This window comes from Tamandua tetradactyla, chromosome 7 (genome assembly GCF_023851605.1).
Source record: "Tamandua tetradactyla isolate mTamTet1 chromosome 7, mTamTet1.pri, whole genome shotgun sequence".
In the NCBI taxonomy this organism is placed as follows: domain Eukaryota; kingdom Metazoa; phylum Chordata; class Mammalia; order Pilosa; family Myrmecophagidae; genus Tamandua; species Tamandua tetradactyla.
The window spans coordinates 74,490,654-74,514,955 of NC_135333.1; the positions used below are offsets into that span (position 1 = coordinate 74,490,654).

The 24,302-nt window shown below is 36.1% G+C and overlaps 1 protein-coding gene across 3 annotated transcripts in view; it reads right to left on the bottom strand.

Annotated features, from left to right (window-relative positions):
* Positions 1 to 24,302, bottom strand: part of LRP6 (LDL receptor related protein 6) — a 242,831-nt gene that overhangs the window by 21,602 nt on the left and 196,927 nt on the right. For all 3 annotated transcript variants that reach the window (XM_077170087.1, XM_077170085.1, XM_077170086.1), the window contains 5 exons: positions 23,967 to 24,176; positions 21,599 to 21,724; positions 7,870 to 8,106; positions 6,888 to 6,998; positions 4,564 to 4,794 (listed from right to left, as the gene is read on the bottom strand). In XM_077170087.1, the coding sequence (XP_077026202.1) occupies positions 4,564 to 4,794; positions 6,888 to 6,998; positions 7,870 to 8,106; positions 21,599 to 21,724; positions 23,967 to 24,176 (915 nt within the window). The remainder of the gene's footprint in view (positions 1 to 4,563; positions 4,795 to 6,887; positions 6,999 to 7,869; positions 8,107 to 21,598; positions 21,725 to 23,966; positions 24,177 to 24,302) is intronic.

Here is a 24,302-nt window from a genome sequence, read left to right on the forward strand (position 1 = left end):
CATTGTTTTTTTCTTTCTTTTCTTTGTATATATGTTATATCTAACAAAAAACTTTTAAAAATGCATGGACTAATTTTATTCAACATTAGGATTACAAATAACAATGGTTAAATAGTCTAATTTTTAAACAACTTATGTCATCTCTTTCTTGTAATACTTGAAAACACTTAATGGAGAACAGAAATTTATTTCTCTACACATAAATGTTGCCACTGAGAGCTGGCCTCAAACAAGGCCAATAATAGGACCTCTCCTGGCTCCTGAATGGAAGTAGAGCTCTTCAATAAAGAAAGAAAGATAGGTTTTCAACTTCTTCAGGATATGAGGAAGAAAGGAGTGTGGATAGTAATGATTGTGAAGCAACATCAATTAAACAACAGATACGTTCAAAAGGAAACTCTAAACACATTTTCTAGGACAGAAACACAATTGTATGGAAGATATGTCTTTCTCAATGGATGGGAAGTGTTCTTGGAATCACAACCATCAAAGCTAAAGAAGAAATTATGTTTTTTACAAATGTGTTCCCAAATTCCACAAACTGAAAATAAACAGGGCAACAAGGGCTCATTATCATTGCCAGCTTTTAAACCATGTCTGTTTATTTTACTATGTGTTACACCCAGAAAAATGTCCTATTTTCAGAGGGCTTTGTCTGGCACCTCCTTCTCCATGCTCATTAAAATAGAAAGGCTTCTTTTCAGCAAGTACACCAAAAAGCATGAAAAAGAAAGCTATAATTCCCTAAAACAAAACTGTCTACTCAAATGTAGAACCTCTGGCTACTTGGCTGTGCTTAAAGAAACAAACCCTTGTTCTGCTATCATTACAAAGTGAGAAGAAAACATAAGACAGTATACCCTTCCCTTTTATCATTCATCCATTTCCAAATCTTTGTTTGCAAAAAAAAAATCTTAAACATTTATTTTTTGGCCTTCTTTTATTCCTTGGCCCAAGATTACTGAGGTCCCAAAGAACCTTATGCTGCACAGATATGGCCTCTCTAAGCCAACCTGGCAAGTGAATTCACTGCGCCCCTCCCCCTACTATGTGGGTCATATCTCCTAGGGGTATAAATCTCCCTAGCAACGCGGGACCTAATTGTAGAGGATAAGCCAGGATCTGGCATCAAAGGATTGAAAAAGCCTTCTTCAACAAAAGAGGAAAGAGAGATATGAGACAAAATAAAGTTTCAGTGGCTGAGAGATTTCAAAGAGAGTCAAGAGGTTATCCTAGATGTTATTTTACATGTTATATAATGATATCCCATCTTAGTTTATGGTGTTTGGAGTGATTAGAGGGAAGTACCTGAAACTGTTGAATTGTGTTCCAGTAGCCTTGATTCTTGAAGACAACTGTATAAATATATAGCTTTTATAATGTGCCCATGTGATTGTGAAAACCTTGTGTCTGATGTTCCTTTTATCCAGGGTATGGACAGATCAGTAAAAAAATATACACGGATAAAAATAAATAAATAATGGAGGGGTAAAGAGTAAAAAATAGGGTAGCTGAAATACTGGAGGTCAATGAGAGGGAGGGGCAAGGGGTATAGGATGTATGAGTTTTTTCTTTTTATGTTTTCTTTTTCTGGAGTGATGCAAATGCTCTAAAAATGATCATGGTGATGAATGCACAACTAGGTGATGATACTGTGAGTCACTGATTGTATACTATGGGTGGACTGTATCTGTGTGAAGATTTCTCAATAAAAATATTAAAAAGAAAACAAAAAACAGAAAACCTAGAGGTCTTCTGCAAATATGGCAGAGAGCAGAATGTACTGACTTCACATAAGTTCCATGGAACAGGAAAAGGGTCCAAAAAAAAGAATAAATAACCTGGACTACATTTGAAGCAGAGTCTGGAAAGAAGAGAGTGGGGTGAGTGCCCTTAGTTGCAAGCCTATCAGTTGGGGGTCGGGGGGTGAGGCACATGGGAGAACATGGCTCCCAAGGGAGCTGTGTGCACCTGCACTCAGGCCTGCTCCCACAGCAGGCTTGGCAGATATTTGCCCATGGCTCTGTCAGGGCAGCAGACTTGACTTTGAGGCTTGTCTTTATGAATTTATTTCTGTTGTGGAGACCCAAGACTACCCATAACGAGGCCTAAGATCTGCTTTCAGGAAAATTCTTTTGTTGCTCAGATGTGACCTCTCTAAACCCAAATCTGCAAGGAAAATGATTAACCTATCCCCTACATGGGCATGACATTCAGGAGTAAAAATCTCCCTGACACTGTGGGGTGTGATTCCGAGGAGAAGTCTGACTCTGGCACCATGGGATCAACAACTCCTGGACCAAAAGGGGAAAAGTAGCATAATGAAAAAAACATCAGTGGCCAAAAGAGATCAAATGGAGTCAAGAAGCGATTCTGGAGGCAACTCTTATGCAAGCTTCAGTTAGATAGAGTGTTAACTGCTATGGATTGCTAAACCCCATCTGTGCTGGTTTGAAACTGTCGCGTATCCCAGAAAAGCCATGTTATTTAATTCTCATTCAGTCTTGTAGCTTGGGATCTTTTTGATTGTTTCCATGGAGATATGACCCACCTAACTGTGTGTGGTAACTTTTGATTACATACTTTCCATGGAGATGTGTCTTTACCTATACAAGGCAGGCTTGTTTACTGGAGCCCTTTAAGAGGGAACCATTTTGGAAAAAGCTTTAGCGCGAGCAGAGTGAGCCCATACAACCACAGACCTTTGGAGATGCAAAAAGAAACTGCCCCTGGGGAAGCCTAATGAAATGAGGAAAGAAAGCTAGGAGATGTCAACACGTGCCTTCCCAGCTGACAGGTGTTCAGAAGCCAGAGACCCCAGGAGATGCCAGCCACGTGCCTTCCCAGATGACAGAGGTGTTCTGGACCCATCCACCTTTCTTGAGTCAAGGTATCTTTCCTGAATGCTTTAGTTTAGATATTTTAATGGCCTTAGAACTGTAAACTTGTAACTTAATAAACTCCCTTTTTAAAAGCCAAAAAAAAAAAAAAAAAGATACTAGGGTCCTGGTGTGACCCTAAAGAACTTATAGTTTGTAATTCTTTTCACCAAACGGTTGGCTGATTTGCTTTCACTACAGTGTCTCCAGAAGTGTAGTCAAAGGGGTTTACAGCTTGCATGCGTATTCGCTTTATATCCTGAGACAATTTTTACCATTCATACCTAAGGTCTTCTGTTAAAGAGAAGACATAAAATAATGAAGAACACTTCTTCTAACAATTCTTTAAACCCAAAGTAGCCTAGTATGAAACAGACTCTAGGAAGTATCCTGTTTCCATAATGGAAATTTGACAATATTGCAGGAACTAAGAATAGATTCTTGGTCTGAGCGCCAAGCTGCAGTAATGGCATAATGACTGCAAGAAGAGAAAGAATCGTATCTGTGACCAAAAAGACCAAGAAACAACAAGCAATGCTGAGCTGGTAACCGATGACCCCAACAATCTGTATGAGGAATACAAATTCACACTGTCAAGTGCAGACATTAACTGGAACTTCCATGCCTTGGGAGACTAGCCAGTGGCCCCTGTGGGGTTCAGTTCAAACTGACCTTTTCCTCTTCCCACTAACAGTACGAAGGACATTTGGGGGCCATGCAGAAATTTATGCAGAAATACCCAGACCTCAATCCCAGGAAGATGAGGAAGAAGTAAATAAAAAACTATCAGGTTTAGAGTAAACACTTCCCACTGGGGCCAGTGCAACCAAAGAAGAGGAGGAGTCAAGCTATATGAAGGCCACAAGGCACTAGGCTCTGGTCTTTCCATTTCAGATTGATATGGACCTTTTGCAAAATATCTTTTGATTGCTTGCCAAGAAAGCATCTTTCATTCTGATGATCTATGCACCATAATATATAAAACAACTTTTTTTGATGATTGAGCTTTTGGCCTTTTGACAAATACACTGAAAAGATGGGGGTTTCATGCATGTGCATCTCACATAAACCTATCAACAAATGTAGCTGTCACTTTTGAATTCTCTTTTCTCAGATTGCCCTGAATTTTGCCACCAAATATTCTCAGTAACCAAAAGTCAGGAGTGTTTCTTATGCATGAGTTCATTTATTGTGACCTATTATATCCCGTCTTGTACACTTCATACTTCTTCAGGAAATAAAAACATCTTCCTTTAAAAATACTGGAGTGGGGCCTGACATTCCTAATAGAAGAGATGAGATTATCATACATTATTTTCTCAAAAACCATCCTGACCTTTTATATGAGGAAGTACTATGAGGTTGTATTTCATTCCTGATACTTTTGGTTTCATTTTTGCATTGAATTCCAGGTTTTCTAAATTTGGAAGGCAGAGATTTCGATCCTCTGATTTACAATGTCTACCTGAAGGGAAAGGCTGGTTACCACTGTTCCTTGTTATTCTGAAAGCCCAGATTTATGGCCTGTGTTCACACTGGTACTGTCTCAGCCAGTTCAGATGCAACATTCTTGAGAGGGAGCAGAACCTCTGCTACCAGATGTTCAGCCAACAGAGAAAATGCTGTGAATTAAGTAAAAAAAAAAAAAAAACTTATGATTTTCACTGGAACAGTCTTAACTCACCTGGAAGAGATCCTGACAAAGAGCTTGGGTGTGGCACGTAACCCAGGGGCACAGAAGCCGGTCCATGAACTACATAGTCATTAGTCATGGTTTCTCCATCACCCTTCATACGTGGACACAACATCCTTTGGCAGATAAAGTATATAGTTCCAGATATAAAAATGGTAACAATTACTCCAATAACTGAGCCAACTGTATTGGTGGCTTGTGGTGCCGGCTCCTCAGTTGGATCTAAAATGGAGAATGCAGTACAGTTCTATAATAGGAAAACAACTGTAGACTCAAAATAGCACTTGAAAAGAGAGCTGGCTAGCAGATGTGAAGTTATAAACCTCATAAACATTTTTCCTTTTTCATGAATACATATAGACCACATCCCATATATATATGAATTAAATGTCATCATTGGGAATCAAAATGAATTACTGTTAAGTGAAGGCAGAAATAAAACTACATATTGGAAAGAATACCTTATGGAGTAAACTGACAGAAACAAACATTGTAAGTGAAGAAGAGATTTAAACACCAGAAAGAAACTTAAAAAAATTTATATAGAGAAAGACAGATAGGTGGATAGAGATAAAATCTACCCTGCTTCATTCTGTATAATATCATAAAAATCAAAGAGGTTATTTTGGAATTGCAGGGAAAATTTTAGGGCCAAATGGGAGAGACCAAGAAAAGTCATCAACTATTTTACCTGGAATGGTGAAGAAGCCAAAAGCAACTCTGCAAATACACGGAATTTTAGATTTGAATAGTGGCATTTAGGCTAGGTGAATGGAAATTAGAAGCTAAAGATGAGCCTTAGCTCTCAGGTCCAATATACTGCTACCTTCAGGCTGAGTTTGGATGCTGGACAGCAAGGAAAATAGGTCTCTAGAACCTAAGCACCAATGATCTCAGAAAGGCCAGAGCACTAGAAGGATACTGCATGGCATCCACCACTTTCACTGAAGCCCTGATGTATCTAGGGCATTAGAAGCAGAAGAGATCACTCCATCAATACTGGAGGTAGAGGCAAGAGCAAATGGGCTTATCAAATTTAAAGCATTATTCTTCCATTCAGAAGAAAAATTCTTCCATTCTGAATAGTGAAATTATATCTCACAATTACTGATTTTTAAAAAATCTTTCTTTTGAACTCAGTCTTTAATAGATACATGAGAAAAAAAAGAAAATGACATTACTAAGAGAAAATGGCATCACTAATACATAGGGATATAAATTTTATCTATGAACTGAGGCATAAACGCTCCCTAAATTTCTGGGAGGAATCATCTCATTTTTTTCATTTCTTTCTAATGCCAAACTTCAGGAAAGAATAATTTACATTCACAATTCCCCAAACTGAACTTATCATCACTATCATCTGTCATTTTTCCAGAGTTAATGCAGATGATAAATAAAGAAGTCCAGTACTCTTAATGGCAATTAAGAGTAGTAGAGCTAGGATTCCAATCTGCCTGACTCTAAAATCACTATTATACTATCTTAACCAGAGAGGACTTAGTGGCACTATGTATTGTTGGAACATAGCAGAGTGTCTAGCATATAACAGTTATTCAGTAAATGCTTGTGGAATAAATGGATAGATTCTAAAAGTCTTACTGAATATACCCTTGAATTTTGTAAAAATACTACCTTAACCACCTCAATACAGATGAACTTGTACTTAAATGATCCTATCTAAATTCCAAAAAACCAGTTTTGACAGGTTAGACCTGGTTTATGCTTAATTTCATTCAGAATTAAGTTTATCATTTTAGGATAAATTTTATGTTAGGACTTTGATTAATAGTTATAAACCTTGAAGAAACAACTGGCTGTTGGACAATCTTCAGCCATGATTCCCTTAAGCTTAAGGGTCTATACTGGCCCAAGTATCCTCAGGCTATTTTTTAAGAGAGCTCTTAATGTCTTTTGGTCATTGAGAAAGTGGTGGAAACCAGTCAAGGAAATAATGGGAGGCAGTTAAACATGGACTAATATTCTTAAACTCTAGGTTTGGACCACAAATGATTTCCACATATCTAAATTGTTTGAGAACTTACTGACATTAGTTGCAACAGAACAATAGTTATTCTCTCTTGGTTCTCTACTAAACATTTTTGTAAAGATGTTTATGCATAAGACAAATGCGCTTAGTGAATTATTAAAAACAAGACACAAAAATATCCTTGGTACAAGTAGCTAGCTGAATATTAACTCATTTCTTAGTAAGAAAATACTGATTATAAGTGAACTTCACACATATGAAATAAAGGAGAAAATAGTTTTAAAATTATCTTGAGTAATTTACAAGGCTTTATAGTTCCACTTACAACAATCCACTTCATCTGATTTGTCACTGCAATCCACATTATGATCACATTTCTTATGTTTTCCAATGCACTGACCATTTGCACAGCGGAACTGATCAATTAAACAAAGCACTGAAAAAAAAATGCAAATACCTTTCTTAGTGCACTATCGTGCAAAGCCAAACTCTGGCCAAAAGAGTCAAAAGGTGCTTTCTGGGTGCAAATGAAAACCGAATTACACTTTTAGATAAAATTTAAAATTATTCTTTGGTGACTTCCATTGGTAACAGGTAAAAAAAGTGGAATAAGGGATCCAGCAGGAAATTTCCTATTTTGTTTTTTCAATTAAAAATCCTCTTCTTTCAATAATACTTCTGCTGATTACCTTACAGAGCTCTAGAAAATTTGTTCAAAGATTAAAAAAACAACAATCACACACACAAAAAATTAGGTTAAACGTTGTGGGGGAAAGAGGAGAATCTGAAATATTTCAGACTATAGTAAATGAAACCATTAATTCAAAGTACTTTGAAAACAGAGACTATATTTATATAACGAAGGTCTAATCTTTTGGTTCAGGTCTCAATTTTTAAAATTGATGAATTCAGTACAACAAACACAGTAAATCCTATTCTGAATGGTGGACTATGGTTAATAGTACAATTATAAAAATGTTCTTTTCCGAACTGTAACCAACGTACCACACTAATGTAAGATGTTAACACAGTGCTATATGGGAACTCTGTATTTTATGAACGATTTTTGTGTAAACCTACAGCTTCTCTAATTTAAAAAAAAAAAAGCTAGTGAATTTGTTTAAACCTACACATGTGAAGTGAATGAAATCAACAGTTTGGAACATGCTACTATGTTCAGACATGCTATGAGCAGATGTACCTGAAAACCCAAATGTACACTCACTCAGCCAAAGCAATATTCTGAATTTTAAACAACTTAATGGAAAAAAAGACTACATAACCAGGCACTAAAGAAGTTTGGATACCTTCACAATTTTTCTCATCTGATTTATCCTGGCAGTTTGCATCTCCATTGCATCGGAGGGCACCATCAATACACTGCCCACTGGCACACTGGAATTGAGACTCTGAGCATACAGGACAATTGAGCTCATCACTGTGGTCTTCACATTCAGTAAATCCATCACACCGCCAAGCCACAGGGATACAGTCAATCTCCCCGGTGAAACAAGTAAATTGCTGAGGAGAACATGTTGGGGGTTCTTCAAATGAACAAAGGATGGGGAGGGGAATGACAAAAACACAATATTAGTCACACAGAGCTATAAACATACTTGAATGAGATTCATTTAGTAATCAACATATACACTTTATAATAGATATAATTTGTAAACTACTTCATCTAATCCAGAAATTTTTACATTACTTCACTTAGATTCACTAGCCTGACTACAAGGCAAGGTTTTTTTTTGTTATATTGTAATTCAAATAATATTATATTTGCAATCCATTACAATCTCACACATAACACAGGAATAACCACCTCCAAATATTTTAAAGTTAGCCTAGAATCTGTAAGTATTCTAGCCCTGGGGGTCCCTGAGACATTTTTTCAGGGGTTCTACAAGGTTAAAACTATTTTTATAATAATACTAAGATGCTGGTTACCTTTTCACTATATGTGCACCGATGCTGTGAAAGGAATAGTGGGTAAAACTGCTGGCACCTTACCAAGACTCAAGGCAGTAGCACCAAACTGTACTTTTCAATATATTCTACACAACTACAAACCCATTTTAAAAAAAGAAGCCAGTTTCACTAAAGAATGCCCTTGATGAACAATTAAACATATATTAAATATTTACACTTGAAAAATATTATTTATTTAAAAATGAGCCTGTAACTTCAAGGAAAACAACAGACAGTTCCAGCTGTCAAGCAGAAAATAGAATTTTAGAAAACTTTATCTACCACCATAAGCTTGAAAGATTTAGTAATTAAAAGATTCTTCTGATGAAACTGGTGGTGATATTAATGAATGTGATTTTTTTGATAATGTACAATGAAATGTGTTAAAATTTGAAGATCTGGGAATTTCTGTACAGAATTCTAGTATTTCTAAATGACGAGGGCCGGAGGTAACAAATCAGGCATGGGTAAAAGATTCATTTAGAGCACAAAACATATCAATGGATTTTAATATAAGAGCGTGCAAAAAGTTCAATTACATGGTTTCAAATCCCACATTTCAACTAAACCTTTAGGAAATTACTAATTGTCAAGATTTGATGTAACATCCAAAATGAACGTCCATAATTATTTGAAAAAGCTACTATTGTAGTTTCTATTTTCTAAATATCCATTTCTGTTTGGCTGAATTTTCTTCATATATTTCAACCAAAACTACATATTATGACAGACTGAATGCAAAAACAGAAATGACGATCCAGCCAAACATTACAGAAAATTTAAAAATATATAAAAACAATATCACTCTTCTCACTATTTTTTTGTTTGTTTTTTACATTAAAAATTTTTTAAATTAGCCAGAAATAAAAGGATAAATACTATATGGTCTAATATGAACTCACATTAATATGAACTTTGAGAACTGAAGTTAAGAACACAGGTTATCAGGAGATAGAAATAGGGTAGAGATTAGGCATTTGATGCTGAAGGAATACAGACAGTGCAATAGGACTAACTGTAAAAATTCAGAAATGGATAGCACAATATTACCTGACTGTAGTACAATAATATAAGTACTTTAAATGAAGCTGAATGTGAGTATGATTGAGGGGGAAGGGCTGGGGAATTGTATGAAACCAGAGGAAAAATAAAGGATAAAGACTGAGATGGTATAACTTAGGAATGCCAAGAGTGGACAATGATGGTGATTAATGTACAAATAAAAACGTTTTTGCATGAGGGAGAACAAATGAATGACAACATTGCAAGGTGTTGAAAATGGATGATGGTATACAGGAAAAGGTACAATCAATGCAAGCTAGGATCTATAGTCAATGCTAACACTGTAATAAGCTTTTACTGAATTTAACAAAGGCATGATGCCAAAACTAAAAGTCAGTGGCAGGGAGGATATGGGGAAGGGGTGTGGACTATTTGTAACAAAATTCTCTTAACACATTTTGTTTATGAGAACATGTACAGGGTTTATTATTGTTATTTTTAAGAAATACTTTTTTTTTTTTTTTTTTAAGAATTAAAACAATAATAGGAAGAAAAAAAAAACAAAAAAAACAAAAACAAAAAGCCTATACCTCACATGCAGCTTCATTCAGTGTTTTAACATAATTGCATTACAATTGGGTAGTATTGTGCTGTCCATTTCTGAGTTTTTATATCAAGTCCCGTTGTACAGTCTGTATTCCTTCATCTCCAATTATCCCTTCTTTTTTTTTTTTTTTAATTAACGGAAAAAAAGAAATTAACCCAACATTTAGAGATCATACCATTCTACACATGCAATCATTAATTCTTAACATCATCACATAGATGCATGATCATCATTTCTTAGTACATTTGCATTGGTTTAGAAGAACTAGCAACATAACCGAAAAAGATATAGAATGTTAATATAGAGAAAAAAATAAAAGTACTAATAGTAAAATCAAAACAAAACAAAACAAAACAAAACAAAAACCTATAGCTCAGATGCAGCTTCATTCAGTGTTTTAACATGATTACTTTACAATTAGGTATTATTGTGCTGTCCATTTTTGAGTTTTTGTATCTAGTCCTGTTGCACAGTCTGTATCCCTTCAGCTTCAATTACCCATTGTCTTACCCTGTTTCTAACTCCTGCTGAACTCTGTTACCAATGACATATTTCAAGTTTATTCTCGAATGTCCGTTCACATCAGTGGGACCATACAGTATTTGTCCTTTAGTTTTTGGCTGGATTCACTCAGCATAATATTCTCTAGGTCCATCCATGTTATTACATGGTTCATAAGTTTATCTTGTCTTAAAGCTGCATAATATTCCATCGTATGTATATACCACAGTTTGTTTAGCCACTCTTCTGTTGATGGAGATTTTGGCTGTTTCCATCTCTTTGCAATTGTAAATAATGCTGCTATAAACATTGGTGTGCAAATGTCCGTTTGTGTCTTTGCCCTTAAGTCCTTTGAGTAGATACCTAGCAATGGTATTGCTGGGTCGTATGGCAATTCTATATTCAGCTTTTTGAGGAACCGCCAAACTGCCTTCCACAGTGGTTGCACCCTTTGACATTCCCACCAACAGTGGATAAGTGTGCCTCTTTCTCCACATCCTCTCCAGCACTTGTCATTTTCTGTTTTGTTGATAATGGCCATTCTGGTGGGTGTGAGATGATATCTCATTGTGGTTTTGATTTGCATTTCTCTAATGGCCAGGGACATTGAGCATCTCTTCATGTGCCTCTTGGCCATCCGTATTTCCTCTTCTGAGAGGTGTCTGTTCAAGTCTTTTTCCCATTTTGTAATTGGGTTGGCTGTCTTTTTGTTGTTGAGATGAACAATCTCTTTATAAATTCTGGATACTAGACCTTTATCTGATATATCATTTCCAAATATTGTCTCCCATTGTGAAGGCTGTCTTTCTACTTTCTTGATGAAGTTCTTTGATGCACAAAAGTGTTTAATTTTGAGGAGTTCCCATTTATTTATTTCTTTCTTCAGTGCTCTTGCTTTAGGTTTAAGGTCCATAAAACCGCCTCCAGTTGTAAGATCCATAAGATATCTCCCAACATTTTCCTCTAACTGTTTTATGGTCTTAGACCTAATGTTTAGATCTTTGATCCATTTTGAGTTAACTTTTGTATAGGGTGTGAGAGATGGGTCTTCTTTCATTCTTTTGCATATGGATATCCAGTTCTCTAGGCACCATTTATTGAAGAGACTGCTCTGTCCCAGGTGAGTTGGCTTGACTGCCTTATCAAAGATCAAATGTCCATAGATGAGAGGGTCTATATCTGAGCACTCTATTCGATTCCATTGGTCGATATATCTATCTTTATGCCAATACCATGCTGTTTTGACCACTGTGGCTTCATAATATGCCTTAAAGCCAGGCAGCGCGAGACCTCCAGCTTCGTTTTTTTTCCTCAAGATGTTTTTAGCAATTCGGGGCACCCTGCCCTTCCAGATAAATTTGCTTATTGGTTTTTCTATTTCTGAAAAATAAGTTGTTGGGATTTTGATTGGTATTGCATTGAATCTGTAAATCAATTTAGGTAGGATTGACATCTTAACTATATTTAGTCTTCCAATCCATGAACACGGTATGCCCTTCCATCTATTTAGGTCTTCTGTGATTTCTTTTAGCAGTTTTTTGTAGTTTTCTTTATATAGGTTTTTTGTCTCTTTAGTTAAATTTATTCCTAGGTATTTTATTCTTTTAGTTGCAATTGTAAATGGGATTCGTTTCTTAATTTCCCCCTCAGCTTGTTCATTACTAGTGTATAGAAATGCTACAGATTTTTGAATGTTGATCTTGTAACCTGCAACTTTGCTGTACTCATTTATTAGCTCTAGTAGTTTTGTTGTGGATTTTTCCGGGTTTTCGACGTATAGTATCATATCGTCTGCAAACAGTGATAGTTTTACTTCTTCCTTTTCAATTTTGATGCCTTGTATTTCTTTTTCTTGTCTAATTGCTCTGGCTAGAACCTCCAACACAATGTTGAATAATAGTGGTGATAGTGGACATCCTTGTCTTGTTCCTGATCTTAGGGGGAAAGTTTTCAATTTTTCCCCATTGAGGATGATATTAGCTGTGGGTTTTTCATATATTCCCTCTATCATTTTAAGGAAGTTCCCTTGTATTCCTATCTTTTGAAGTGTTTTCAACAGGAAAGGATGTTGAATCTTGTCGAATGCCTTCTCTGCATCAATTGAGATGATCATGTGATTTTTCTGCTTTGATTTGTTGATATGGTGTATTACATTAATTGATTTTCTTATGTTGAACCATCCTTGCATACCTGGGATGAATCCTACTTGGTCATGATGTATAATTCTTTTAATGTGTTGTTGGATACGATTTGCTAGAATTTTATTGAGGATTTTTGCATCTGTATTCATTAGAGAGATTGGTCTGTAGTTTTCTTTTTTTGTAATATCTTTGCCTGGTTTTGGTATGAGGGTGATGTTGGCTTCATAGAATGAATTAGGTAGTTTTCCCTCCACTTCGATTTTTTTGAAGAGTTTGAAGAGAATTGGTACTAATTCTTTCTGGAACGTTTGGTAGAATTCACATGTGAAGCCATCTGGTCCTGGACTTTTCTTTTTAGGAAGCTTTTGAATGACTAATTCAATTTCTTTACTTGTGATTGGTTTGTTGAGGTCATCTATGTCTTCTTGAGTCAAAGTTGGTTGTTCATGTCTTTCCAGGAACCCGTCCATTTCCTCTAAATTGTTGTATTTATTAGCGTAAAGCTGTTCATAGTATCCTGTTATTACCTCCTTTATTTCTGTGAGGTCAGTAGTTATGTCTCCTCTTCCATTTCTGATCTTATTTATTTGCATCCTCTCTCTTCTTCTTTTTGTCAATCTTGCTAAGGGCCCATCAATCTTATTGATTTTCTCATAGAACCAACTTCTGGCCTTATTGATTTTCTCTATTGTTTTCATGTTTTCAATTTCATTTATTTCTGCTCTAATCTTTGTTATTTCTTTCCTTTTGCTTGCTTTGGGGTTAGCTTGCTGTTCTTTCTCCAGTTCTTCCAAATGGATAGTTAATTCCTGAATTTTTGCCTTTTCTTCTTTTCTGATATAGGCATTTAGAGCAATAAATTTCCCTCTTAGCACTGCCTTTGCTGCGTCCCATAAGTTTTGATATGTTGTGTTTTCATTTTCATTCGCCTCGAGGTATTTGCTAATTTCTCTTGCAATTTCTTCTTTGACCCAGTCGTTGTTTAGGAGTGTGTTGTTGAGCCTCCACGTATTTGTGAATTTTCTGGCACTCTGCCTATTATTGATTTCCAACATCATTCCTTTATGGTCCGAGAAAGTGTTGTGTAAGATTTCAATCTTTTTAAATTTGTTGAGACTTGCTTTGTGACCCAGCATATGGTCTATCTTTGAGAATGATCCATGAGCACTTGAGAAAAAGGTGTATCCTGCTGTTGTGGGATGTAATGTCCTATAAATGTCTATTAAGTCTAGTTCATTTATAGTAATATTCAGATTCTCTATTTCTTTGTTGATCCTCTGTCTAGATGTTCTGTCCCTTGATGAGAGTGGTGAGTTGAAGTCTCCAACTATTATGGTATATGAGTCTATTTCCCTTTTCAGTGTTTGCAGTATATTCCTCATGTATTTTGGGGCATTCTGATTCGGTGCGTAAATATTTATGATTGTTATGTCTTCTTGTTTAATTGTTCCTTTTATTAGTATATAGTGTCCTTCTTTGTCTCTTTTAACTGTTTTACATTTGAAGTCTAATTTGTTGGATATTAGTATAGCCACTCCTGCTCTTTTCTGGTTGTTATTTGCATGAAATATCTTTTCCCAACCTTTCACTTTCAACCTATGTTTATCTTTGGGTCTAAGATGTGTTTCCTGTAGACAGCATATCGAAGGATCCTGTTTTTTAATCCATTCTGCCAATCTATGTCTTTTGATTGGGGAATTCAGTCCATTGACATTTAGTGTTATTACTGTTTGGATAATATTTTCCTCTAACATTTTGCCTTTTGTATTATATATATCATATCTGATTTTCCTTCTTTCTACACTCTTTTCCATATCTCTCTCTTCTGTCTTTTTGTATCTGACTCTAGTGCTCCCTTTAGTATTTCTTGCAGAGCTGGTCTCTTGGTCACAAATTCTTTCAGTGACTTTTTGTCTGAGAATGTTTTAATTTCTCCCTCATTTTTGAAGGATAATTTTGCTGGATATAGGAGTCTTGGTTGGCAGTTTTTCTCTTTTAGTATTTTAAATATATCATCCCACTGTCTTCTAGCTTCCATGGTTTCTGCTGAGAAATCTACACAAAGTCTTATTGGGTTTCCCTTGTATGTGATGGATTGTTTTTCTCTTGCTGCTTTCAAGATCTTCTCTTTCTCTTTGACCTCTGACATTCTAACTAGTAAGTGTCTTGGAGAACGCCTATTTGGGTCTAATCTCTTTGGGGTGCGCTGCACTTCTTGGATCTGTAATTTTAGGTCTTTCATAAGAGTTGGGAAATTTTCAGTGATAATTTCTTCCATTAGTTTTTCTCCTCCTTTTCCCTTCTCTTCTCCTTCTGGGACACCCACAACACGTATATTTGTGCGGTTCATATTGTCCTTGAGTTCCCTGATACCCTGTTCAAATTTTTCCATTCTTTTCCCTATAGTTTCTGTTTCTTTTTGGAATTCAGATGTTCCATCCTCCAAATCACTAATTCTATCTTCTGTCTCTTTAAATCTATCATTGTAGCTATCCATTATTTTTTCTATGTTTGCTACTTTATCCTTCACTTCCATAAGTTCTGCGATTTGTTTTTTCAGTTTTTCTATTTCTTCTTTATGTTCAGCCCATGTCCTCTTCATGTCCTCCCTCAATTTATCGATTTCATTTTTGAAGAGGTTTTCCATTTCTGTTCGTATATTCAGCATTAGTTGTCTCAGCTCTTGTGTCTCATTTGAGCTATTGGTTTGTTCCTTTGACTGAGCCATATTCTCAATCTTTTGAGCGTGGACAGTTATCTTCTGCTGCTGGCGTCTGGGCATTTATTCAGATTTCTCTTGGTGTTGGACCCAGCAAGGTTGTAATATTTTTCTGTGAAATCTCTGGGTTCTGTTTTTCTTATCCTGCCCAGTAGGTGGCGCTCGTGGCACACGTTTGTCTGCGGGTCCCACCAGTAAAAGGTGCTGTGGGACCTTAAACTTTGGAAAACTCTCGCCGTCCTGGGGGTTCGCTAGCCGAAGCGGCTTGAGCCGGCCCGGGGTCCGAACGCAGGGAGGGTTGCTGGTCGCCGCAGCCAGGGAAAGAGCCCGTCCGAATTTCCTAGTCGGCCCTGGGCAACAAGCGTGGCGGGAGGGCGCCAGCGGCAGTGGCCCGCCCGAGAGAGTCCACGTTCCCCGGGAGTCACGGGGTCACCGTTCTCCGCGGCCTGGGGGTTTCCGATCCAATTCTCTCAGTTGGTCCGGGGGCTGCGCGTGGTGTGGGCGCCAGTCGCCTTGGTTTCAGGGGACCACCTCTCCAATTCTCCCAGCCGGCCCGGGAAGGGGGAAGGGAGTAACTCCGGCCGCTTGCCACCCCGCCCGGTAAGGCCCGCGCGCCTCGGCGATCTCACCCGAGCTGCTTCTCTCAGCCAGCCAGCCGTTCCAGGATGGGGTACGCTGTCTTTTTTATCTCTGTTGTGGCTTTGGGCGCTTTCTGTATCGTTTCTACTCCCCTAGTAGGTGTCCTGGAGAAGAAACTAAGATCCGCGCGTCTTACTAAGCCGCCATCTTCCAGGAAGTCTCAAGAAATACTTTTTAAAGTTCTTGGTTTCAAATTCTAATATGGTAATACTGATAAATATAGATAAATATAACGCACGTTAACAAAAGCACTTTAGAGTCCTCAATAATTTTTTAAAAAATTGTTTCACTACTTTTTAAAAAAGTAAAAATAACCTGAAATCCAAACGTTTGAGAAGCTCCATTCAAGCCCAATTCCTTTTTTACAGATGATGAAAATGAGGCTCAGAAGGCTGACTGCCAAGGTCACAGAGCTTGTTATAAACAAAGAGGATTAGAAAGGCAGTCTCCCTTCTCTTATCCTATTGCTTTTACTATTACACAGGCAAACTGACTTCTTTTAAAATCTTCCTGTTAGCAAATTCTCTAGAGAACCTGACTACTGTATTATATGACCATGGATCAGAAAACCCAGTATCTTTAAAACAGAGAGTACTGCTGATGACAGGTAAACATTTTACCCAGAGATCACGATGAATTATGTACAGAGAGCCTATTCAGTCTATACTAGATCATGTAGAGAATAAAAATAGATAAGAAATGCCCCATCTCCTTAAAAAACTTGTAATTTGGCTGGATGAGGGAAGAGATGAATGACTATAAAACAAATGATAACATTATTCTCAACTTCATGTTACACAAACTGTGTGGCAAACTGCTACAATTTCAAGAAAAAAGAGAACATATAACAGTAGCAAAGGTTTCATAAATTATGCAGAAACTAGCAGCACCTTGAAAAATGAGTAAGATTTAGAATGAATGTGTGCAAGAAGAAAAATACATTCCTGAAATATCCCAGTAAAGCCACAGAGACAAAACAAAACGGTCAGTGATCAAACTCTGAACAGCCAAACAAAAAATAGAATAAGCAAATTGGAAAGAAATACAAAATAAGATGGTTAGGTAGGATAAGTAGGGGACAGCTCAAATGAAACCTCATCTTTAAAGTTAGGCTAAGGAACTTAGATTTCATATTTCTCCATTATAAAAAACAATATCAGGGTGGTGCGACAGTGGCTCAGTGGCAGAATTCTCGCCTGCCATGCCGGAGACCTGGGTTCGATTACTGGTGCCTGCCCATGTAAAAAAAAAAACAGTATTACAGAATTAGCCTCTCCTGACGTGATGTCTGAAAATGGTTTGCTATTCACTGACTCAGAAAATCCATCAAAAATCATGCAAATCAAGAAGTTCAAATCTTTATGTTCACTTTAAGAACACCCAAGAAACTACTCAGGCCATCAAGGAAAATGCATAGTTGAAAAACCACCAACTATCTGAAAGATATCACTTTACAGAAGCAATGTGTGTTATTCCATCATACAATGGTGGTGCTGGTAGGTTTGTCCAGGTCAAACAGTGGGGCTGAACTCAGTGGCAGCAGCCCAAAAAGAGTGAATTTTTGTTGCACATGCTTAAAAATGCAGAGTTATGCTGAACTTAAGGGTTTAGATGTAGATTCTCTGGTCATTGAGCACATCCAAGTGAACAAAGCCCCTAAGACGCGCCACAGGACTTATAGAACTCATGGTCAAATTAACCCATATATGAGGTTCCCCTTGCCATACTGAGATGATCCTTACTGAGGAAGAGCAAATTGATCCTAAACCAGAAGAGGAGGTTTCACAGAAGAAAAAGATATTCCAGAAGAAACTGAAGAAACAAAAACTTATGGCTCTGGAATAAATTCATCATTAAAAAAATGCAAATTAAAGTTAAAGCAGAAAAAAATATTAAATAACAAAAAGGCTTGTAACACATGTGTTTATTGCAGTTTTATTTTGAGTACTCAAATGTACTCAAAAAGAGAATAAATTGTGATCTATTCATGCAACAAAATACTTCTCAGCCACTCAACAGCTGGATCTCAAAAATACTATAGAGAGAGAGAGAGAAAGAGAGAGAGAGAGAGAGAGTAAAAGAATGTAGATGCAAAAACAGTACATATACCACGATTCCATTAATATGAAGTTGTTCAAGAACAGGCTATACTAATTCATGCGGGAAAAAATCAGAATAATAATTACTTCTGGATGAGGGGAATTGACTGTTGAGGGACAAGAGAACTTTCTTCAATGATGGCAACATTCTATGTCTTGATTTGGGTATTAGCCTTTTAAAAGTACATTTTCTAAATGAATCCTTGATTCAATTTTATTTATGTTATCATTACATAAAGGGAAATTTTTGTCTGACTTGATGAGGACAGGACTTGCCTTATTAAAGTAACAGTCTAGCATCTCGATAGGGAAGCACTTGCTATTTTTTTGGTGACACTTCAAGCATCAGAGCTCAACTTTTGCTGTGCACCCATCTGATCTCCTCACCTAACTGTAAGCTCTGTCTTAAACATCTTCAAATTTCCTGCAGTTCTAGCAGAATGCCTCATAGCTGCTATGGTGGTCTGAAGCTGCATGTTCTCCGGTTAATCCATTCCTATGGGTGTAGATTCACTGTAAATAGGATCTTAACATGTGACCCACCTCATTCAGGGTGGATCTTAATCCTCTTTTATTGGAGTTCTTTATAAAAGAATGAAATTCAGACAAAGAGAGAAAGCCATGAAGCAAGAAGCAGAAACTGGGAAGAGAAGGGAAACACCAGCAGATGCTACCATGTACCTAGCCAGCTGACAGAGAAGCAGGAGCCAGGAAGAAAGCATCATCTTTTGTGTGTGTGTGTGTGTGTGTGTTGAAAGGTATATATATATATTTTTAATTGACAAACCAAAACAACATACAAACATGAACATTCTTAACATACAAACATTCCATACATGGTATATAATCAATGGCTCACAATATCATCACATAGCAGTATATTCATCATGATCATTTTATAGAACATTTGCAACACTCCAGAAAAAGACATAAAAAGAAAAAACTCATACATACCATACCCCTTGCCCCTCCCTCTCATTGGCCACAAGTATTTCCATCTACCCAATATATTTTAAACTTTATTCCTCTATTTTTTTCCTATATTCCTTATACTCCCTTTCACTGATCAATAGTATTTCAATCTACTCAATTTGTTTTAACATTTGTTTCCTCTATTATTTATTTATTTTTAATCCATATTTTTTACTCATCTGTCCATACAGTAGATAAAAGGAACATCAGATACCAGGTAGAAAGCATCATCTTGATGATTTGGATGTTTTCGTGGCTTCAAAATTTTAAACTTGTAAGCTAACAAATTCCCATTGTTAAAAGGCAACCCATTTTATGGCATCTGCTTTCAGAAGCAAAGCAAACTAAGATAGCTGCCAATAACATTTACTTTTTAAAATAAACTTAAATGTTAAAAAAGTAAAGTTTACTTTTATTTCCACCTTATGGATGGTTTTTATATTTTGAGTGCATACTTTTCTTTGATCTCTGTTCATAGAAATATGTATTTTATATAGTTGTCATCATAGTAGAAAACATCATCAGATTTTTCACTTCAGCCAACATTTTGACTACATTTTTATATCAGCTTCAAATTCATAATGTTTAATAGCTGTATAAACTCAACTACTTAACATAATAGTTTTCCTATCATTAAAAATTATATTGTTTAGGGCGGGTCATGGTGGCTTAGCAAGCAGAGTTCTCGCCTGCCATGCTGGAGACCTGGGTTTGATTCCCAGTACCTGCCCATAAAAAAAAAAAAAAAAAAAAAAAAAGATTATATTGTTTAAAAATTTCTGCCACCATAGATAACAACGCTATCCAGTTTTTTTTTTTTACCTCAGTTGAATTGACTAAGAATTATCCCCAAAGGTGGATTTCTGAATTAAGGGTAAGAACATTATCATGGTGCTTGATACTGCTGTACTGCTTTAACAAAATAAATGTGCCAATTTGTTATACCACCATGAATGATTAAACCAATCTCACTACACCATTATCACTACTCAATGATACCTTTCTTCTTTTTTTTTTTTTTATAAGTAGGTAAGAAGCATTTAAAGACAATAAGCATCATGGAACTGCTGATGGGTTTAAACAAAAGAAAATATAATAAGAGTAGCCCTTATTAATATGTAAGATGGACTCTAAAAAAGAAAAACCTGGAATTGCTAAGGTCAAGAATTAAGAACAAAGTTGGTTTACAGGATAGCACAGATGATGAAAATAGGAAGAAGAGAATGACTGATAGGATAATAAATATAATTCTTAAGTTTCAGGTCTGAGTAACTGAGAATGGTACCACTGAAAAATACAGGGAAGTTTGCGAAATGACTGCTCTGTGTTCATTTATATTGTTCAGCAAGAAAAAAAAAAAAAGAAAAGAAAAACAGTAAGTATAACATGGTCTCACTTATATCTAAATGGTGAAAGGAATATATACACCAACCCAATCACTACTCACCTTTTGGGAATGGGAGAGGGTACAGAGGAGAGGAGAAAGAGACTATTACTTCTCACTTACTCTTCTCTATTTTAGTATGTATTGTTGAAACCATGGGCATGCATTACTTTCATAATTAAAAATTGTATAGATACACACATATACAATTACAAAAAGAAAAAGAAAAGAATGATAGGAGTTATCATGTGAACCATACCTAATGCATCAGCAAGAAGGAACAGTTGGTACATTGAGAAAATAAATGTTTCAGGAGAAGAATCAGGCAAGTGAGAGAAGAGAGGACCAAGGCAGAGTCCTAGTGAATGGCTGCATTTACAGAGCAGCAGGAGTAAAAAGAGCCAGCAACTTAGACATATGTGACAACTTCAAGCTAATCTCTCTTCCCTCTTCCTAAAATCTGACATTTTTGCCTATAACTACCATTTATTTAGAAATAAAAAAAAATTCTACTGCTTAAGATCTTTTTTAAAAGCAAGATATTGCTGAACAGGTCTGAAAAGGCAATTCAAAGTTTCAACTGATTTGATCTTCTCATTTGTCAGAACTGTCAAAGTTAACAGAATACATATTCTTTTCAATGTTTATATCACCAACAATGATACATAAACTGACAGAATCCTGATTCCAGCAGGCGGAGAATCTAAGAGATAGGATTAATTTATCCTGTTATCCTCTGGAAGGGAAAAAACTATTTTATTACCAGGCAATACTTTGATTCACATTTTGAGTTTTGCTCAATAAGCACATTTTCCCCTAAACCCTAGGATTAGATTACACCTATTACCTGTCACAATGGGATTCACTTTTAACCCAAAAATCAAATACAGTGACTTTAGAATACAGAGCAATTTCACTTGAAAATCATAAAAGGGAAGAGTAAGATATAGAACATGCTAACTGTCATGTAGGCCTGCCCAAGAAAATTAGATGATGCTTACCTCCACACGACAGCTCATCTTGAAGCAAAACCAGGTGCATGGGGCAAGAGCACCTTGTAGTACCATCCCCTTTTACAAGGCAAATATGTGAACAGCCACCGTTATCCTGAGCACAAGGGTGCTGTCCTGCAAATTAAAGGGGCGGGTGGGGAGATACAACCCTGTTAAAATTCTTTCTGACGATTATTTATTAATAACTAAGAAAATCAAATATAAAGTCAGCTTGGATTTTATTTCCGCAGAGTCTGTACTCGATCTGTACACAATCTATAAGAAAATGGAGAAATCTCACCTATAAACAGAAAGTACTTATATCTAACTACTATCTTTGCATGTTTTATATATAAAATATTATAAGCAATGTATTGGTAGACTTCATGTTGATTTTTGTAAGAAAAACTAATTACAGAAAAATTTAAAAGCTGCTGCAAACACATTAGGGAAAATGCTGCAACCTGAATATTATATTTAAAATTAAAAAAATCTTTTCTACTAAAGATTTTAACTCAGAAGTTCTATCTTCCTAAAAGATAAGATGATTTTTGCTCAAAAAGTATACTGTAATGCAGAACCTGCTGAAAATTTTATATCTGGGCTAAGTTAAATAAGCAAATCATCAGGCAACTTTTCAAAATTTTTTTCACAAATTGTATTCAATAAAATCATTGCTCTGAGTTTTCTACACAGCTTGTGTTAAAAACAACTTGACTTTTCTCATCATGGAATATCAGTATCTAATGTACATCTATCTGTAAATGGATATGGTATACCACAAAGATGTGTCAAACAAACATCATCCATTATATTATAATATATGACTGTGATGGTTTACGCTATGTACCCTAGAAAAACATGTTCCTAAACGTAATCATTCCTCTGGGTGTGAATTCATTATAATTAGGACCTTGAGGTGACTTCAGTTAAGACGTGGCCCAACTCGATCAGGAAGGGTCAGTCCTATTACTGGACTCTTTAAAAGCAGAAAGGAATTCACACAGAGAGAGAGCCACGTGAAGCTAGAAGCTGGAGTCCAATGGAATCTGGAAGTGAAGAGACAGGCCAGGAGAGGTCACCAGGTACAGCGCCATGTGACAAAAAAACTAAAGACCAAGGATTGCCAGTAGCAAGCCCCAAAATGCCCCAGTTGTCTGGGAGAAAGCATTATCATGATGATGCCTTGATTCTGGGCTTCTCCTATGCCCAAAACCGTAAGCCAAAAAATTTTCACTGTTTAAGCCAAACCATTCCATGGTATTTGTTTGAGCAACCAAGGTAATGAAAACAACACTTGAGTAGTGTTTCTCAATCTTTTAATTTTATGACAGTTTTGAAAAGCAAAAATTTCATTCTCAATATTATTAGTAATTTCAAAAAATATTTTTAGAAATAAATCATATTCAAAAGCTGAAATTCTGAAAATCTACACTAATATTTTTTGTAATAGAACATTCACACATCAACTGAATGAATAACTTGGGTGTTGTCATTATTATCTTATTTCTATTATCTGTTCAGCCAAGTTATGCAATAACAGAATGACAACATTCTAAGTTTCCAATCCTTAAGTACCTCAAATTTTACTTATTATGAAAATAGTGGCAATATAAGGAACAGTGAATTGAATAAAAAATGGTGCTCTCATTCCTCTATTCCCCTTTCACACTTCAACTCAATTTGAAAGAATTGTGCTGAGACATTAAAGTGTTTCAATAGTTCTTCCTCTAGTTCTCCATTTAAAATAAGTGTTTGTTGTATAAGACCTATTATTGCTATGAGGGTACTTTTAAGGACAGACACATATTAACAAGAAACTAGGCCAAGTAAAAAAGCCATTTCTAATAGTTCTCAACAAAATATTTATAAGTGTGAAATGAAAAGTTTATCCAATGGGGTGGGGTGGGGGGAGCACTCTGATTAAATACAGCCTTCTGTTTATACAGTTTAGCTTACCATACCAATTTTTAGCTCATTATCCTTCTGCATAAGACTAAGAATTAATCCATGAGAATTATATTCACCATTATATAACCATAACTTTCACTTTTGCTCACACTACAGGGGTATAATAGGAAAGAAGTGTTTTATATATCAGTGGTTTTCAGGGGAGTTGAAGGACAGAAAGAAAAGGATGACAGTATGCTGTACTTGGAGAAATTTTTCAAGAAGAGCTAGATCATTTCTTTCCCAATGCCTGCTTTATGAGGTAATGTGATCTAATCAGAAAACGCTTGTAGACAATTCACATAAGGCTTTAAAAGCATAAATTTTTTTTTTTTAAAAAGACATAACAAAACATGGAAGAACAAAATCATCTTGATTTCTTCAGATAAACATGAATCCTCTAAATGGCTGTCCCATTAGCACTTACTGTATTCTTGAAGATTCAGCTCCTTTACTGCATGAATGTCACTCAGCTGGGCAATTCGAGCCTGGACTTTGGTTCTACCCTCCCGACCTGTCATGTCAATTTTTTCAATCATTTGCTGCTGTTTATCAATCCAATATAACCAGTTTTCAAATACAGTCAGTCCCACAGGCTGCAAAATATTAGAATCTTCCAATACTATCCGGTTAGCACCTTGAAAAAGGAAAGCATTCAACAGAAATTATTCATGGGTCAAGACCTACATTCAACAGCTACTGAATACTAGTTAAATTCTAAAAGTACTGCAAAAAAAAAAAATTAGCTCTTCAAAACAGAACT